Below are 20,309 nucleotides of genomic sequence, written 5' to 3'. Positions count from 1 at the left end.
CTCACTTTCGGTCAAAAGTTAGAAATGATTAAGCTTGGCGAGGAAGTCATGTCAAAAGCTGAGATAGGCTGAAACTTGTACCAAACAGTTATCTAAGTTGTCAATGAAAAGAGAAGTTATTGAAGGAAATTATAAGTGGTACTCCAGGGAACACATGAATTATAGGAAAGTGAAACAGCCTGATTGCTGATATGGAGAATGTTTGAGTGACCTGAATAGAAGATCAGACCAACTGCAACATTCCCTTGAGTCAAAGCCTATCTAGAGCAAGCCCCTAACTCTATTCAACTCCATGAACACTGAGAGAGGTGAGGAAGCTAAAGGAGAAAAATTTGAAGCTAGCAGAGGTTGGTTCATGAGGTTTAAAGAAAGAAGCCATAAAAGTACAAGGTAAAGCAGCAAGTGCTGATGGAAAAGCTGAAGCAAGTTATCCAGAAGATGTAGCTAAAATCACTGATGAAGGTGGCGACACTAAACAACAGATTTTCAGTGTGGACAAAACAGCCGTGTATTGGACAATGATGCCATCTAGTACTTTCATAGCTAGAGAGGAGACACCAAGGCCTGGCTTCAAAGCTTCAAAGGACAGGCTGACTCTCTTTTTAGGGGCTAATGCAGCTGGTGACTTTAAGTGAAGCCAGTGTTCATTTACCATTCCGAGAACCCTAGGGCTCTTAAGAATTATGCTAAATCTACTCTGCCTGTGCTCTGTAAATGGGACAACCAAGCCTGGATGATAGCACACGTATTTACAGCATGGTTTCCTGAATATTTTAAGTCCATTGTCAAGACCTACTGCTCAGAAAAAAGATTCCTTTTAAAATATTACTGTTCATTGACAGCGTACTTGGTTATCCGAGAGCTCTGATGGAGATGTACAAGGAGATGAATGTTGTTTTCATGCCTGCTGACACAGCATTCATTCCTCAGCTCATGCATCAAGGAATAGTTTAGATTGTCAAGTGTTCTTATTTAAAAAGTACCTTTTTTAAATTTTTTTTTTTTTTTGAGATGGAGTTTCACTCTGTTGTGCAGTCTGGAGTGCAGTGGCATGATCTTGGCTCACTGCAACCTCTGCCTCCTAGGTTCAAGCCATTCTCCTGCCTCAGCCTTCCAAGTAGCTGGAATTACACACGTGTGCCACCACGCCTGGCCAATTTTTGTATTTTTTTTTTTTTTTTTACTAGAGACAAGTTTTCGCCATGTTGGCCAGGCTGGTCTCTAACTCCTGGCCTCAAGTGATCCGCCTGCCTTGGCCTCCCAAAGTGCTGGGATTACAATCGTGAGCCTGGCCAAGAAGTACCTTTCATAGGCTATAGCTGCCATAGATGGTGATTTCCCTCATGGATCTGAGCAAAGTAAATTGAAAACCTTTGGAAAGGATTCAGCATTCTAGGATGAACATTTGTGATTCATGGGGAGGTCAAAATATCAACATTAACAGGAGTTTTGAAGAAGGTTCTTCCAGTCCTCATGGATGACTTTGAGTGGTTGGTTCAAGACTTCAGTGAAGGAGGTCACTGCAGATGTGGAGAAACAGCAAGAGAAGTAGAATTAAAAATTGAACCTGAAGACGTGACTGAATTGCTGCAATCTCATGAGAAAACCTGAACAGAGGAGAAGTTGCTCCTTATGGATGGGCAAGAAAGTGGTTTCTTGAGATAAAATCTACTCCTGGTGAAAATGGTGGGAACATCATTGAAATGACAAAGGGTTTAGAATAGCTCATAAACAGTTGATAAAGCAGTAGCAGGGTTTAAGAGGATTGACTCCAATTTTGAAAGAAATTCTACTGTGGGTAAAATGCTGTCAAACAGCATCAAATGCTATAGAGAAATCTATCATGAAAGGAAAAGTCAATGTAGCAAACCTCATTGCTGTCTTATTTTAAGAAATTGCCACAGCCATCCCTGCCTTCAGCCACCACCATCCTGATTAGTCAGCAGCTGTTCACATCAAGACAAGACCCTCCATCAGCAAATAAATTATAACTCCCTGAAGGCTCAGATGATCATTAACAAGGCTGGAGTGGAGTGGCTTGATCTCAGCTCACTGGAACCTCCACCTCCTGGGTTCAAGCGATTCTCCACCCCCAGCCTCCCTAGTAGCTGGGATTGCAGGTACTTGCCACGATGCTAGGCTAATTTTCGTCTTTTTAGTAGAGACAGGGTTTCACCATTTTGGCCTGGCTGGCCTCAAACTCGTGACCTCAGGTGAACCACCTGCCTCAGGCTGCCAAAGTGCTGGGATTACAGGCATGAGTCACTGTGCTGGACAAATAAAATGTTTTTTTGTTGTTTTTTTGTTTTTTGTTTTTTGTGGGTTTTTTTTTTTGAGACAGGGTCTCGCTCTGTCACCCAGGCTGGAGTGCAGTGGCACGATCTCAGTTCACTGCAAGCTCTACCTCCCGGGTTCACGCCATTCTCCTGCCTCAGCCTCCCAAGTAGCTGGGACTACAGGCATCTGCCACCACGCCCGGCTAAGTTTTTGTATTTTTAGTAGAGACAAGGTTTCACCGTGTTAGCCAGGATGGTCTTGATCTCCTGACCTCGTGATCTGCCCACGTCGGCCTCCCAAAGTGCTGGGATTACAGGCATGAGCCACTGCGCCCGGCCAAATAAAATATTTCTTAATTAAGGTATTTACATTTTTTTAGACATAATGCTATCGCATAGTATGTTTATACTATACAGTAGCCCATTGTATACAAATAGGTGTCCTGCACGCTCCTCTGAGCATCTGCACTCATCCTCGCCCTGCCTGCAGTTCCTGGTCGCCTCTGAGTTCCTGAGCCTGCTTCAGCCCTTCCGCAGGACTTACCCAGCCCTCCCCAGCCTCCTGGCCTCCAGTGCAGCCCCTGACAGCACTCCTGCTGTGGGTCTTCCCTGCAGAGTGGGTGCTGCACCTGGATGGAAGTGGTGAGGCGGAAGCACACACCTCCCTAACTCGAGCCAGCATGGCCCTGGGAGAAGAGCAGAAGTGGGACTTCTGGTAGGAGAACTGGGAATTGTTTACTTATTTTAGAAGAAGCATGAGCAAGCCACCATCTAGAGGAGAAAGGGGATGAAATTAGCGGAGGCACTAAAATACTTCGGTTTACTCTGATTAGAGCAGAAGAGAAATCTGCAGACAATTAGCAGCAAGCGAAGATCTTGCTATAGAAATAAGGAAGTGGTATGGGTAAGCGAAGGCTGTGCTGTTAGTTTCAACAGGCTGCACGTGAAAGCACACACATGCCATGCCCAGCTGGGTCAGCCGAGTCGGCCCAGCCGCCAGCCTATCCTGTCTGTGCACTGTCCCAGGTGCAGTGAGCCCCTGGCCCCGTGCCTGACTGCACACCATGCCTGGAGGAGGCTGTACTTGTCCTCAGCAACCTGCCCTCAAGAGGTGCTTTTTCTAATTGGCATGAAAGCCCTATATACACTACCAGGCAGTGGTGAGGAAGGCTCTCTGATCCTAAAATCCCATGATTGCCTTAAATAAGTACTTGAAGTACCAACCTGTGAGAATCTGCAGAGGTGATGTCTGAGCATGCAGGGTGGTCTTGTGTGTTATGGAGATGCCCTGAGCACTCCGCAGGGCCTGTGTTGAGCTGCCAAGGTGTTTTGAAGCAAATGGAAGGTGAGAGTTGGGCCCAGGAGCTAGGATGATGTGACCCCTGCTACCTACAGGTGCCACCCGGTTCTCCCTGCATGCCAGGCCCAGGTGCATGTGTCTATGAGGACTAGCTTGCCACTGAGTGCAGGGGACGCTGTCCAGCTCAGCCAGGAGACTCTGGACTGGCAGTCCTGACAGGACACAACTCACAGACGTTGGTGGGAAACAGGGTAACAGGCGATGCCACTGTGGCTGCAGGGGGCAGCGGCAGAGACCCTGAGAGGTGGGAGGGAGGCAGGTTGGGAAGGGCTGGTCTCAGCACAAATTGCTCTTCAGTGTGGTCCTTCCAAGGCCTCCTCTTGAGTACCTCAGGGAGGACAGCAGATGCAGGTGACCCCCCCTGGGCCAGGGCCCCCCCAATACGAGCCGCATGCCAGAAAATGGAGCCAGCACATCCATCTGCTTTTGGTGTCCTCTACGAGGTGCCCAGAGGAAAAAAAAGTAGGCTGAGAAGAGATTTTCCAAAGTGAAGCCAGGCTTATTTACATTCCGCTTCCCCCAGCAACCTGCACCTAGAGGCCGAACTTTAAATAGAGACCAGAGTGAAGGATTACTCATCGACAGAACAAACTTAAAATAAGACAAAGAGGCCCAGTGCACTAGTGCCGTGGTGCACGTCAGGGCAGCATCTCCCTACGGGTGGGCCACACTGGGCCTGTGCTTGGAGCGAGGGGTCAGCATACCCCATTCAGGACCCCAGCCTCCCCGAGTCACACCTCAGTGCGACTGCCGCTCTCACCTTGCCCAAGCCCTGCCCCAGCTGTGCCCCAGGCCGCACCGACAGCTCCAGCAGCCCAGCCCCTGGCCCTACCCCTGAACATGCGTGACCATGGACAGAAGCTCCATTCCCTCGAACTTTTGTGTCTGCAGCCGTGAAACCTCTGCAAGAAGGCCACAGACAGCCCTTGGGAGGAAGCATGTTGCACAGGGCCTCCTGAGCAGGGGTAGCCCTGCCTGGGGTTCCATGCTCCCAGGCCACCGAGCTCCATGCTGTGCGGGAGTGGTGGTCTGGAGGGAGAAGTGGGCCAGCCCCAGTCGGCGTGTAGCCACAGCCAATCCATGGAATAAGGCCTCCACGGAGCACAGGCCACTGAGCCCCCAGCTCTGCACCTTGCCTACCAGCCCAGCCCAGGAGCAGGAGGGAGAGGAGTCCATAAGCTGTGGTCAGCAGCTTGGGCGTGTTCTGAGCCTGCCTTGGCAGCTGATGAACCCCCCACTCCAGAGCAAAGGCAGCCCCGGACCCCAGAACCAACTAAAAGGAGCTGCTGGTGCGGCCTGAGTCGCATACCACCTGCCCCTGGCCAGGAGCCAGCCCGGCTGCACATTCTGCGTGTGGCCACTGAAGCAAACTGCTCTGACACCATAAAGCAACAGATGAGGCTAACTTAAGCAGGATTTACACTCAACTGTATTTCTTTGAGAGCAGGCACATCACTTTGTGCATCATTGTTACTGATTCATAAGCCTTCCAGAGATCCAAGCCGTCTCTGCACTCTTCCTCTCCTCGTCTGTCTTCCTTTGCCTCAGCCCAGGCTGTGTGGAAGCCACTCTCCCCTCCGCTCCCCTTCTCTTTCCTCCTCCCCCCTCCCCTTCTCTTTCCTCCTCTATCCTCTCCCCATCCTCTCCCATCCCCTCCCCATCTCCTCCTCCTTCCTCCCCCTCCTCCTACCTCCCCCCTACTCCATCTCTCTTATCCCCTCTCCTTCTCCATCCCTCCCCATTCTCCTCTCCTCCCCTCCAGCTTCTCTGCACAGTACATAGGCACATGTTGGTTGCAGTTGTTTGTCATTTTCACTGGACTTTTCCCTTAGTGTATTTCCTCTATGGTGATCAGAACAGAATCACACCCTGGGTTCTCTCCATTTGTCACCTGGACATAGCATTGAAACTGTGTACACGGTTGGGGGGCGGGTGGAGTTCCTCTCCTGATGGCTTTGTGTATCCTCCTGAAGCCCAGAGTTGGTCCTAACTTCACTGTCAGTGTTCACCATTTCAAACAGGGAAAGAAACAAAGATGCCGGCCACAGCTGAAGCCCACAGGATGTCCCTAGGGGGAGGGCATGAGGGACACCTGTAAACAAAGGAAATAGCCAAGGTCATTGAATGAGGGCAGAGGGACTTGCTATGTAGGATTAAGATGTTCAAAAAGGGTGGCAGATTTCATGTTAAGGCCAAGAAACTTTTAATCTCTACAAGGTTCTCATGCTGTTCCAGAATATTCCACACTGGTCCTCCTTTTTTCCTGCTTGAGCCCTCGTGAGCTGCATTCTGTTTCTGTTTTCACTGTAGAACTTTCCTCCAGCATCAGGAGGGTGCAGTGGGGGTTCTGTGAGCTTCCCTCACATCCCCAGAGACATACTGTGTACACAAGCCACTGGAGAGGGTCAACATCCCCACCCAGCAGCCTGCACTGGTGTGATATCCCCCAGATGACTCTTCATTAACATTCATCTTTGGTCTCTTACTGAACTGAGGCCTCCACCAGCTTCCGTGGCTGAATCTTGTGAGCAAATAAAAATAATCTGATCGGTTCTCTCCATCCGTTCAAAACCAACCTTCCCCAGATCCCAAAAGTAGCAGAGCACTTTTGTAAGTATTATCCAGTCCTTATAAGGAAAAGATAGAGGGTATAGTTAAATATTTTATGAGAGTAGCTTGGCCCGTGGGCTGAGTTGGGGGCACAGCATCTAAACCCTAAGCCAAGATTTTCACCATTAAATTTAATCTTTTCTTGTTTGCAAATAAGACTTAAAACTAAGGCCGGGGTAATCCCAGCATTTTGGGAAGGCTGAAATGGGAGGATTGCTTGAGACTAGGAGCTCAAGACCAGTCTGGGCAACATAGGGGGACCCCATCTTTACAAAAAATAAAAAACTTAGCCAGCACGGTGGCACACACCTGTGGTCCCAGCTACTTGGGAGGCTGAGGTGGGAGGATCACTGGAGCCCAGGCGGTTGAGGCTGCAGTGAGCTATGTTTGCACCACTGCACTCCAGCCTAGGTGACAGGGTGAGATACTGTCTCAAAAAAAAAAGGTCCAATAATTAATCATGGCACAATTACTGCAAAGAAGTGTGCAACCACAGTTTTCTAACTTAACCACCTTTCCCTTAAAAAGGGCCTCTGAGGTCTCTTCCAGCTCTGGTTGATTGGATAAGCCAGGCAGGAAAACCAGTCCAGGTTAGATTAAGTGAGGAAAACCCAGCCCAAGACTAGCTTAGCCCACCCTCAGTTTTCCCTAAGGTTTCCCTTGCTCAGAGCATCAGACTTTAGATAGCATGAAGAAAGAGGAAACCACCGGAAAGTCCAAAGACCTGGCCCTGGGATGCAGTTCAGAGGTCCTCGAGGGCTTTGGGGTCACTGTGCCTTACTGAGCTGCCTTCCCATCTTGTCAGATGGACAGGTGGAATCCTCCTAAGGCTGTGGGTGACAGGCACACCCCTCCCCTGCAGGCAGCTCCCTGCAGGCCCCCTCCCTCCCCTGCCTCGTGGGTTCGTTGTGAGGAGTGAGCCGGGGAGGGTGTGTGGGGCCTCTGTAAACTGCACAGCCCCCATAGACACTTGTGGGTCTTTTTAGGTTGGGTTCCTCCAGAGACAACCTCCCCCCAGGAACGCCGGCCAGTCCCCTGTTCCCCAGGAGGGCTCCCACTGACACTGGCCCCATGCTTTGCCCGCAGGTACCTGGCACTCTATGCCTACAAGCCCCAGAAGAGTGACGAGCTGGAGCTGCACAAGGGAGAGATGTACCGGGTCCTCGAGAAGTGTCAGGATGGCTGGTTCAAGGGGGCGTCCCTGAGGACCGGTGTCTCTGGGGTGTTCCCCGGAAACTACGTGACACCAGTTTCCAGGTGAGGGCATGGTGGTGGCAGCCTGGGCAAGGAGAGGGCAAGGACCTACATGCCTTACCGCTGTTGTTACTGACGGAGGCTACTCTGTAAGCCGGGCCCAGAAGGCAGCAAGGCCTCCAGTGCCCAGGGTTCAGCCCCCACTGGTGTCCCCAGACCCGCATTTCACCTTCTGAGCTGGGTTTGCACTCAACTCCTTGACTGTCCTCAGCAGACATTGGCCACCAAGGGGAGAAGAACGGGAACAGGAGGAGCAGGAACAGGAAAGTCACCAGAGTGAGGTCTCAAGTGTGAGTGTGTGTTTATGTGAGGACAGTGTGTGCACATATATACAGTAATATTCAGTGTGTATGCATGTGCAGAGTGTGTGCACGCTTCTGTGTGCTTGCGTGTATGGTATTTGTACATGTGTGCAGTGTATGTGCAGTGTGTATGCCTGTGCGTATGCATACTGTAAGCACAATTTATGTGCACGTGTGCATAATGTAGGTACAGCATGTGTGTACGCAGTATGTATGCTTGTGTGTGCAGTATGTATGCTTGTGTGTCATCACATACAGATGTGTGATATGCAAAACACTATATACATATATGCAAAGGAAAAATGATATATTCCCAAAGGTTAACAGTTGTTGAGTGGTCACATCGTGGTAATAGATTGTTTTTTCTTTGTGTTGTCAGTGTTTAATAAGTTCTTTGTTCTACTGCTTTTACAAAATAGAATATGTAATTTTAGCGTCACTGAAGAGACAAGGGGATTGTCTGGGAATTTTTCACTGAGATGAGGGTCCACAGCTTGGTGACATCAGTCAGCCTCACTGGGCATGGCCCTGTGTTGACACTGCAGCACACACACACAAGTGAAAGACGTGGCCTTGGGTTTCTCCTGTCTTTGGAACAGGGCTGCAGTGGAAACAATTAAATAACCCGTAGACCCTGCATTGATTGCTGGGCTGATTCCCACTTGCAGAGTGTTCTCGGGACACATGTGGTGTTGATGTGAGCAGCTCTAGTTCCTAAGGCAATCTTCAGCCAGGGCCTCTCTCGAGGTGCCCAGAAAGGGCCTAGGGATTGATGGAATTGCCCAAAGCCTGAAAGGTCTGCAGGCACAGGACTAAAGGGGCAGTTAGAAATCCTTTGCTCAGGTGATGCTCAGCAGGGAAAAGCTTGAGAAGCAAACTGCAGCGAGGCTTCAGGAAATGCACCCCCTCAAACCCAGCCACCTGGTCAGAGGGGTGGCTGCTTAGGGGGTGAGCTGCCCACAGCCTTCTGGGGCTTCGTCAGTGGTGTGGGGTGACTTGCCCAGCGTGCGCAGCCCCGAAGGTCTCTGGTCTGGATTTCCCACGCCAGTAGCTACGGGTTGTGTCTCTCAGCCGGCAGCCGGCCTGTGCTTGAAGCGCTTGACCTGGAGTTGGGCTCACCTGTCGTGTCATCAGATAGCTCTTGCGGGAAAGCACAGGTCACCCCTCTAGATTAGGAGACTCACTGACCAGCTGGCACCCTCCAGGAAGGCACAGCCTGAGATGGCACGTGTCCACACCTCCGGGCTCGCCCGCCCTGCTGGGGGGCATCACTCTGTCACACGCCCTGCTCTTGTATGAGGAGGCAGGTTCTTCCTCCACGCAGCAGGTTACAGCGGCAGCTTCTGAGGGAGGCCATCGGCTTCCCAGTTTCCAGTTTCTCTCCTCTGATTCTTCCTTTATCTTTACCTGAGAACTTCCACAGACCTTCAGAGATGTAAAGCCTGCGGTTTAAGTCCAGCTTCTTTGCGTGGCACTGGGGCCCTCCACCACCTGGCCGGGCAACTCCTGACGTGCATCAGTCAGCGTCACCACGGGGAGCTCTCTTAGGCGGCCCTCACCCCCACAATACTGGAATGCCTTCCACCCTCTTCCTGCTTCTGAATTAAATCACTGAATATCCTTCAAGAGCTGGGTCCTAAGTCCACTTGCTATATGAAGCCTTGCCTGGAGGCCTTCATCCTTGCCTGTGCCATAGTCAGGATGGACAGCTCTACCCACCTTGTCATCCCAAGCAGCCCACTGACAAGTTCTGCCTGTTAGGGTCATCTACAGGCATGCAGGATCCCCCCTCACAGGCCAGCCCCTGCGCCACAGTAGCCATCTCCAGCTTTGTTTCCCTGGCTTCTTGCATACCATGTTCATATACGAGGTGCTCAATAAATGCTGATCGAATCAATACATGAAATCTAGTTGTTCTGATCAAAATGTCTCCTCAAGAACTGTCTTCTCCTGCTGCCAGGGAGTTTGTTATGGGAAGATCCTCCAGCTCCTGACACTGGAGCTCGTAGCGGGGCCCGGGCCCCTCCCTCCACCTCTGCTGTGCACCTCATGGTTGCTCACTCTCCTCAAGCCCTCTTGGTGTGTGTTTTCCAAAGAATGGCAGAGCCAGGAATAAACATTAAGCAAAAGCCACTCCAGATCGAGCCCCGGTAACTGCAGTGTTGGGAGGTCATTGAGTGTCCTCTCTGGTTCCTTACAGAACGAACCGCCCCCGGGTGGGCTGCCCCCAGGTCAGTATGTTAGAGGCCATGGGTCCCTCACTGCAATCCATAGCTCAGCACAAAACAGGAAATCTGGCCTTGGTCTTTATCCCCGGAAGTGGAAGACAGCTGTCTCCCTCCAAGGCTGTGCTCCCAGGACTTATAACTTTCATGATCCCTACTGGGTTCAGGACAATTGCCAAAGCCACCCAGCAGAAGGCGATGTCTTATCTGGCAGTGATTGGAGGGCGGGCAAAGGCCTACCCCTTCCTGCATAGACCTGGATTCACCAGCTGTGCTTGCCCTCATCGTGCTGGGAGGCCCTGGAGTGCTGGTGGGCTCTCAGGGCTGCGAGTATAGTGCCCAGAGTTGAGCATTCTGAGTTCATTTAAAAACCTGGTGCGGGAGCCGGTGTGTGGCTCTTTCCGTGACGGCACGCACTAAGGAAATAGGACTAGCCCAGGGTATCTCTGCCATCCTGCCATGAGGGCAGAGGGAAAGGGTTTTCTGCTGTCATGAGAGGCAGATGTGTGTCTTTGTCTGGTGTGTTCAGACTTGTCAATATCACCTTGCAAATTAGTGACTCATTTGTGAGCCCACTTTATTTAGTGTTTAAAAATGATTTCCTTGGGGAAAAGTGAGCTCGATGGATGGAAAATGGGATTTTTAAATTCATGGTTTTGGCTGACCTGCTAACAAGCTTGATTGCTGGGGTGAAGTTCAGCACAGCTCTGAGGGCTGGGGAAGGAGGACACCACCCAGGTTCCCTTAGCAGGTGAGTCCTTTTCCAAGAGGCCTCTCTCCTCTCAGCTGCTGTGCGGAAAGCCCTCACTCTGTGTTGCCGGGAGCTTCCTCCTAGAGGTCATGCCCAGTGGTACCAGCCACAGGGAGATGGCTGGACCAGGCCCAGTAGACAGGGGCAGGCAGCCTGTTCTCCCACCTGTGGCTTTTGGTGTGTCTTGGAATAAGATCCTGAAGGGACGGAAACGGGAATTTACCCAGCTCTTGGACAAATGGAAGACATCTAAGTCCCCTGAAACTGAATCCACAGAAGCTTCCAAGCCCCTAACTCTGCCATATTTCACATCGCTACCTCCAGGACATGGGTTAAGTACAAATACACAGAGGGAAAGCGTGAAAAGCCCAATTTCCAGAGTGGCTGTGTTCCTCTTGTGGGAGCTGATTTCATCTGGAAACTTCGGAGTGAAAGGCCATCTATTTCTGGTATGGAACTGCAAGCTCCCAGACATTCAGAAGGACGTCGTGCTGTGTGTGCCCTTTCCCAGCAGCCAGCAGGTGCGAGGTGGCAGTCGTGCCCAGAGGGGGCCAGCATCCTTGCCATCCTTGCCACGCATTCCCCTGGATGCATCAAGGCCTCGCGGGACATGACTGAGTCATCTGTTCTTTCTGGGTGTATCTGGAGACACACAGCTGTTTGTAAGAACAAACTGAGGCAGTAGCTCTGGTATAAAAGATTTGATTCAGCTCATTCCTCTGTTTCTCAGGGTGGCGTTGCTATTTGTTAAATATTTCACACTGACAGTTTGCAGCCCATGAAGTTCTTGTAAAGGGGGCCCTTCTGCCAGTGATGAGCACTGTTTTAGGACTTTGTCCCCAGAAGAGTTGGCCTTCATCTCTCAGAGCCAGCAGGTCAGAGCGAGGCTCTGCCAGAGGCCCACATGGCGCCATTACCTCTGAGCCTCTCATCAGAATTCTTTCTGCTTTCTCTCCACAGGGTGCCTGCAGGAGGGGCAGGGCCGCCCCGGAATAATGTGGTCGGAGGGTCTCCACTGGCCAAAGGAATAACCACAACCATGCACCCAGGCAGTGGGAGTCTGAGCAGCCTGGCCACCGCCACCAGGCCTGCCCTGCCCATCACCACTCCCCAGGCCCACGCCCAGCACCCCACAGCCTCGCCCCCAACAGGCAGCTGTCTGCGGCACTCAGCCCAGCCAGTGGCCAGCCAAGCCCGGAGCACCATTTCAACAGGTACATTCCCAGACTCACAGGGGCCTCACCCTGCAGGGCATCAACAGTGGGGCTTCCTGGGACATGCTTGTGAGACACATCTTGGCCCAAGGCTCCAGCAGTGCATGTGCGGCTGGTGGTATGTGCTTGTCATGCTCATGAACGTCTGATCTCTGGGAAGTTCACTTGCCTTATCAGGTTACCCATCCGGGCAGCTGAAGTTAATTTACAAATATTTACACATTTCATTGTGGCAAGAGGGCCTCGTGGGCTAATAAGATTAACACTGGCACTTTCAGATGCCTCCCCCGTGAATGACTGCGAGCCAGCCACATGGGTCTTCCATCTGCCGCCCTGCAGGGCTTCCCAGCTAGGCGGCATCTCACAAGACAGGGCTGGGGTACACTCGGGTCCAGACTCTTCCCTTTCTGAAGTGCTCTGAGGCAGGAGGAATGACAGCTGTTGATCCTTCGCCTTCATGGCAGCTGGAGAAAGTTAAGGAAAACCAGTTTGGCCCCGGGATGTTGTGAGATGAAAAGAAATTATGGGGTGGACCTTAAGGGCATAAAGAAGGTAAGCACATCTTGGTTGGTGGCTTAGTGTTGAGCTAATAAGAACAGCTGATGCTGGATTCGCAGGCTGATCTGGGAGCCCATGCCACGGCATCTTCCACCACGGTAGAGCCAGTGACGCTGGCATGATGCCAAGTACCCTGGGACAGGAGGGCGTAACACAGAATATCTCTTCCCACCCCAACTCTGTCCTCAGAAATCATCTGTTTTTCTCACAGTGAGGCTTAAAGGGCAAAAATAATGTAAATTCATGGAAGCAATAAAATGTACTATTTCTTCAACCAACCAACACAATGACCCATTCGAAGTGTCCAGAAAGAAGCAGCTTCTCAAGTGTGGAAAGAGGAGACAACACTTAGCACAGCAGAGGCCATATTTCCTTCTTTGGCTTAGCTGATGGGACAAGGGGTAAATGTCTGTCATCTACTTGCCCACCCAAGTGGGTGCAGGGTGGACTTCAGGTACCCAGTGCCCAGCGTCATCACTGGGTTCAGGTGGACTTTGGGTGCCTGGTGTCTGGCACCATCAGTGGGTGCAGGTGGACTTCAGGTGCCCAGTGCTGGTGGTGTACCTGTCAAGCAGTGGGTAATTTAGCACTAGGAAAGATTCATGGGTGGTCTGAGCACTACCCTGGTGTCAGAGCCTTCAAGACCTACTCTGCCATCGCAGAGATTCTGTAAGTCTCTACTAGTATCTTTTTTACTTAAATTAGCCAAGAATGATGCTTTGTTTTCGCAACCCTGGCTCCAGGGCCCTGGGAAAGAATCTGCAGCAATATTACCGGGTGCCCAAGCGCACCCTGCAACCCGTGACCTTCTGATCAGCCATCCTTCAGCATGGGTTACGTGGATCTGTGTTTTCTGGTAGCCTCTAGCTGGGGATACAGTCATTGCAGTTGGCAAGTGATCTGGTGATCTGAAGTCGTGCTCCCTGACTGGTCAGAGGCAGCCAATATGCTTATCTGTTTGGCCCCTGGAGCACCCAGGCAGGACCAGGGGAGCAAAAGTCCCAGGCCAGGTCCCTTCTGGTTTTAAACATCTCATCCAATCAGCTGGGCGTGCTGTACAAATGTTTCCACATGCACCAGCACTAGAAAGGGTGAGTGGCCTTACTCATCACGGTGAGTCAGCATCCCAGTGCAGTGACCCTGAGTTGTCTGCCCAGAATAGCCAGTATAATGGTCTTTCCACACCAAGCCTTGCTAGAAACGTTCCCAATTCAAAGAAGAAATGGAGCCCTGCCAGTCACTTCTGCCTCTGTGGAATAACAAGCAGTATCAAAAGAAATTGGCAAGGCTGTGGGGCCGTGCAACATTGTGTCTCAGTCCTCCATCACCATAGTAACCACGAGGGTGCCATGAGCATTCTCTTCCATCAGTTTAATGTTACACACGGGGAGAGCAAGGCACGGGATGGTTAAACGGCTCCCCCATGCATCCCAGCCCAGCACTTGTCCCCACGCTATTGCTGTCACAGCCAGGTTAAAGAATGGCTCCTACCGAGCCATATCAGTAAATTAAATGCCACTGAGTTCCCGCGGCATTTTCCACTTCATTCTGCATTTAGAGAGAGAAAAAACACTGTTGACAGTCCAAGTAATGGATTGTTCCCCGCAGTAATTGCCCATTTCAGCAGACCCCAACCCTGGTGGGTGGGAGGCATTTCATCAATGTTCTCATCTCGAGCCAAAGTCAGGCAGTTTGACAAAGGCTTAATTGCATTGGCCATAGCATCCAATATGATTTGTTCTGCTTGATTAATGTAACTCCTTTCCCAAGGGCAGAGCACCCCCTGTAAAGTGCCAGTGTTCCTTGCACACTCCTGTCTATGCTTAGTAGGAGCAAGAGCCCAGCAGAGCCATGAATTCATCAGCAAAGAAGCACTGAGAAGGAGCTAGATACAGGCAAGGCACCCTGCAGGGGTCTGGAAATGGAGGAGAACCAGACAAGCCCCATTTCCACCCCAGTTAGAGAGAATGACTGGAAAACAAAGTTCTGTGGTGGGTTTGGTAAAGCGCAGCAAAGGAGGCCTCCTTAGGTATTAGGAAAGCGTGAAGGAGGGAATTCATTCCAACTGGGGACGAAAATAGGAGGAGGATTAGGGGTAAGGCATATGGAAAGTTTTCAAGAGGAGGTGATAATGCCTTGAATCTTTTTTTTTTTTTTTTTGAGACGGAGTCTCGCTCTGTAGCCCGGGCTGGAGTGCAGTGGCCGGATCTCAGCTCACTGCAAGCTCCGCCTCCCGGGTTCACGCCATTCTCCTGCCTCAGCCTCCCGAGTAGCTGGGACTACAGGCACCCGCCACCTCGCCCGGCTAGTTTTTTGTATTTTTTAGTAGAGATGGGGTTTCACGGTGTTCGCCAGGATGGTCTCGATCTCCTGACCTCGTGATCCGCCCATCTCGGCCTCCCAAAGTGCTGGGATTACAGGCTTGAGCCACCGCGCCCGGCCAATGCCTTGAATCTTAAAGGACAAATAGGAAGTGTCTGAGACAAAACAGAAAAGAGATTCTGAGCAGAGGAACCGGCATGAGCAATAGCCTGGCAATGAGGAAGAGCATAACTCTTTGTTTTGGGAAACTTTATTTAGCTGTGACATGACTAAAGCAAAGGTGTGGAAGAAGGAGAAGTCCAGTGTGTAGATGACAGTTCCCTGCAGAGGCACACTGTCCTTTAAATCTGAAAGGTGAGTAGAGCTCAGCATGCAACAGTAGGAGAGTGTGGGAAGCACTCAGGAAGGGGAAGCACGGGGAGCTCCTGGCCTGCCAAAGCCAGGGGCCCCTGGACACTGGAATGTGGATAGGGTGCAGGAGCAAAGAAAGACCCGCAGTGAAGCTGAAAAGCTAAGCAGGACAGAGCATGGAGGTTCTTCTAGACCATGTCAGGAATTTAGATGTTTATCCTAAGGGCAGTGGGGCCCATTAAAGGGTGTTGAATAATAGACATAGTCATATTTTTGTGTTTAAAAGATTGAGCTAGACTTCTGCTTATGGCCAATCTGAAGTGATGAGGACGGGAGTTACCCTCCCACATGAAACAAATTTAAAAAGCCAAATATATAAAACAACAGTTTTCAAGATACCAGACAACCAAGGACTGATTCATGAGAGACGTTGTAGGCACTGGCAAAGGGAAGCAGGTAACCAGGTGGAGGAGCCCCACAGGCTCTCTGCAGTGAGGACCTGGAGATTAGAGTCTGTGACAGAGAGGTCTGGAGCTTCCAGGGCAGTGATCAGAGAGGAGAGAGCAGCACAGAGAGGCTGCAGAGCATGCCCTCAGATCTTCAGCCGACAACTAATCTGCATATGAACATGAGAAACATGCCCAAAGCCAGGAAAAGAATCAAAGAAAGAAAGAATTAGTGCTCACAGTGCCCAGAATACACACCAGCTGGAAATAGTGCCTGTTCCCACCAGCCAGACTGGAAAAATTGCAGAAATCACCAAGCATTGAGTAATCTACACAGGACCTTGCCTCTGTAGTGGGGAATGTTCTCTTCAGACTGAGCACTGTTCCAGTTTCACCCAACAGAGCTCAAAAGCAATACTCAAGAGTCAAGCTATTTCTGATTAATTTAACTTTGTCCCAGAACAAAGCTTAAGAATATTTATAGGAATACAAAAAAAAAAATCCAGCTCTCAACAACATAAAAATCACAATGTCTGATGTTCAATAAAAAATAATGAGGCATGCAAAGGAGCAAGAAAATATGACTTATAATGAAGGGATCCGTCAATCAATCAAAACTGACCCCAGATTGACGTAGATGTTGCAAAGACATTTAAAAATGATATTACAGTTGCCTTTCACATACTCAGAAAGTTAAGTAGAGACATAAGACACCGAAATCAAACTTCTAGAAGTAAAAACTACAGTATGTGAGATCAAGAATATGCTAGATGGAATTAATGGCAAATTAAACATTGCTGAAGAAAAAATATTAGTAAACTTGAAGACATAATAATAGAAGCCATGGAAAGTGAAACACAGAGATAAAAGACAATTTTGAAAAATGAACAGAATCAGTGAGCAATGGGACAACTTTAAGTGGCCTAATATATGTGTAATTGGAACCTCCAATGTAGAGGAGAGAGGTAGGACAGAAAAATGATTTGAAGAAATAATGACCAAAATTGTTCCAAATTTGATGAAAACCACAAACACAGTTCAAAGACAGTTGGTGAACACCAAGCACAAGAAACATGAAGAAAATTATAACAAAGCAAATCACAACCAAATTGTTCAAAATCTCTGACAAAACACTGAAAATAGCTGGAAGAAAAAAGATACATTACATGAAATAGAAAAAAAGATAAGGATAAGGATGATGTCAAGAACAGTTCAAGTGAGACGACAGTAGAATAACCAAAAAAAGTACTGAAAATAATATACCTGTCAATCTACTCCAAGCAAAAATATCTTTCAAAAAAAGCAAAATAAAAAATTATTCAGAAATAGTAGAACTACAAGATTTTGTCACTAATAAATCCACACTATTAGAAATGTAAAAATAAAATTATTTAGAAAGAAGGCAAATGATACTAGATAAAAATGAAGATCTATACAAAGGAATGAAAAGCATTGGAAATGGTAACTACGTAGATAAATATATGAGATGTTTTCTTATTATTTGAATATCTTTAAAATATAATTGACTGTTTAAACAAAAGTCAAAACAATCTAGTTTGGGATTTAAAGCTTAAAAGTAAAATGTACGATAAACAAAAACAAAGTTTGGGAAGGGAGAAGTGGAAGTTTGGTATACTACTGGAAGAATCTTTATGTTATAAAATTATTTGTAAATGTCTATAATAAAGTAAAGATGTAAGCAGTCACCAAATATGAAACAAAGAGTTACAGCAAATAAGCTAAAAGGGAACAAAAAGGAATCATGAAAACATCCTATCAATCCAAAAGAAAGCATTAACAGAAGGGAAAAGAAACAATGAATACATGGGTCAAAGAGAAAACATATAGTAGGATGGTAGGTTTAAACATAAATCATGTAAGTAATCACACTAAATGTAAATGGTCTAAATAACCCTAAATATAATGCAGAGATTTTCACATATTACTAGAAAGAAACAAAAAACCAATGGTATGCTGTGAATAGGAAACATACTTTAATACTTCAAGTCTAAAGACACAAGCTAAAAGTGAAGGGACGGAACAAGTTATACACATTATTCACAGTAGTTACATTCTATAAAATTATCATGAACACTGAATTTGTGAATACTTAACTATTGTTTCTAGGTGAAATTGTGTGTGGCATGCGTGCATGGGTGTGTACACATATCTCACATAAATTATCATCTTGTTCTAGTAGATTCTATTTTATTTATTTGACAAAAGAGAAAATGAGGTTCAGAAGGATTAAGTGGCTGACCTGCGGCTGCTCTATTAACAGGTGCCAGAGCTGGGATTCAAATACTGTCCAACTGGCCTCAGAGCCAAAACTTTCTGCACTGTACTGTGTTGCCACCTATCGGATCTATCCTCCTGTCACCTCTGTGTGACGCTGAAACAAAAAGGCAGAATGTCGCCTTGTTCAGCCTCAGCTGGGAATATGGGTGTCAGGCAACTCAAATTTTTTGCCATTCCATGAATGTCTGAAAATAACTGAAAGCACCACAGATAATGACTTGGGGGTTACAAATCATTTTTCACTAGTAGAAGAATTTGCAAATACAGAATCTGCCAATAATGAGAATAGATTATACCACACTAATATTAATCAAAAGAAAGCTGGAGTGGTTATCTTAATCAGAGCAGAATTTATAACAATTATATTATTAGAGATAAAAAGGCAATTTCGTGGCCGGGCGCGGTGGCTCAAGCCTGTAATCCCAGCACTTTGGGAGGCCGAGACGGGCAGATCACAAGGTCAGGAGATCGAGACCATCCTGGTTAATATGGTGAAACCCCGTCTCTACTAAAAAGTACAAAAAAAAAAAAAACTAGCCGGGCAAGGTGGCGGGCGCCTGTAGTCCCAGCTACTTGGGAGGCTGAGGCAGGAGAATGGCGTGAACCCGGGAGGCAGAGCTTGTAGTGAGCTGAGATCTGGCCACTGCACTCCAGCCTGGGCGATAGAGCGAAACTCCGTCTCAAAAAAAAAAAAAAAAAAAAAAAAAGGCAATTTCGTAACAATAAAGGGGTCAGTTCATTAAAAGGACATAACAGTTCTAAATATTTATACACCAAGTAACAGAACCTCAAAATACATAAGCAATTTTGGATAAAGGTACAAGGAGAAATAAACAAATCTACAATTATGGTCAGAGACTTTCATCTCTCTCTCAATATTTGATAGAACAGTTAGACATAAAATGGTAAAAATTTAAAACATTAGAACAACAGTGTAATCAACTTGACTTAGTTGACATTTGTGGAACATTCTACCCAACAACAGCAAAATGCATCTTCTTTTCAAGTGCACACGGAACATTTACTGAGATAGATTATATACTGGGCCATGATATTTTTAAGTTTCAGCACATTTAAAGGGATTCAAGTCATGGAAGCTACATTCCCTGACCACAGTGGCATTGAATTAGAAATCAGTAATACAAATAATAACATATTTGATATGCTCAAATATTTGAAAACTAAATAACATACTTCAAAATAACCCATATATTAAAGAACAAATCAAAAGGGGTATTATAAAGCATTTTGAGCTGAATGAAATGAAAAAGAACAGTGAACGTGGGAGGGCTAACACTGATTTAGAGACTTCTTATAAAACTACTATAATTAAGTTTATGTGATTTTATTGTAAAGATGTTTGTTTTTAATATTTAAAAACTCAACTCTATGATCTATGTAAAATGGAACACACAATAGCCAAGTGTTGAAGCACTGGCCTACTGGCTCTAGGATAAAAAGCAGGCCTTGTTGGCTGACTTTCAACTCCTGCAGGAGAATATGGACAGGAAGGCCCTGTGGGAATCAGGGGACCAGAGCCAGGTGTGCCAGTTCTAACAGCTCCATCATTTTCCAGGGGATGGGCTATACTAAGCCTCCACCTGGGGTATGAAAGAGAGAAGAGAGAGCCCCAACCCTGGTCACGGTGCTGAAGATGGCTCTGGCCTGAGGACTAGGACTAGCTCAGCACCCTCCCTGCAGGACCAGAACTCCCAGAAGCCCATTAAACCTAGTTCTGAGGGAGGGTCCCAGAGGCCAAACAGCACTAACAACAGAACTGCCAGACCCAGAAAAGTAGACAAAAAGCTGCAAGCTCAGGGTGAGCTGGCACACTAAGATTTCAAAGCACAAAAGGGAAACTCACACATAAGTTAGCCAATAAACTCAAGATATGGGAGGAAAATACGGGAGAAATCTGAGAGCATCTTTGCAATCAGTATGTTTAAGATCTAAGAGGAAAAGAAGGAATAACATACACAAAAAAATAAAAACAGGAAGCTATGAAAAAATAGGTGGATGGCTATGAATCAGAAACAACTGGATGTGAAAAAGAACCAATTTGGCCGGGCGCGGTGGCTCAAGCCTGTAATCCCAGCACTTTGGGAGGCCGAGACGGGCGGATCACGAGGTCAGGAGATCGAGACCATCCTGGCTAACACGGTGAAACCCCGTCTCTATTAAGAAATACAAAAAACTAGCCGGGCGCGGTAGCGGGCGTCTGTAGTCCCAGCTACTCGGGAGGCTGAGGCCGGAGAATGGCGGGAACCCGGGAGGCGGAGCTTGCAGTGAGCTGAGATCCGTCCACTGCACTCCAGCCCGGGCGACAGAGCGAGACTCCGTCT

At 48.1% G+C, this 20,309-nt stretch overlaps 1 protein-coding gene across 1 annotated transcript in view; it reads left to right on the top strand.

Annotated features, from left to right (window-relative positions):
- SH3RF3 (SH3 domain containing ring finger 3) overlaps positions 1-20,309 on the top strand; it is a 371,252-nt gene that overhangs the window by 290,426 nt on the left and 60,517 nt on the right. Inside the window, exons 6-7 of the mRNA XM_025353961.1 lie at positions 7,333-7,503; positions 11,739-11,992. Of these exons, the coding sequence (XP_025209746.1) occupies positions 7,333-7,503; positions 11,739-11,992 (425 nt within the window). The remainder of the gene's footprint in view (positions 1-7,332; positions 7,504-11,738; positions 11,993-20,309) is intronic.

This window comes from Theropithecus gelada, chromosome 13 (genome assembly GCF_003255815.1).
Source record: "Theropithecus gelada isolate Dixy chromosome 13, Tgel_1.0, whole genome shotgun sequence".
NCBI classification, from domain to species: Eukaryota; Metazoa; Chordata; class Mammalia; order Primates; family Cercopithecidae; genus Theropithecus; species Theropithecus gelada.
This window is presented reverse-complemented; position numbering and strand designations above follow the sequence as displayed.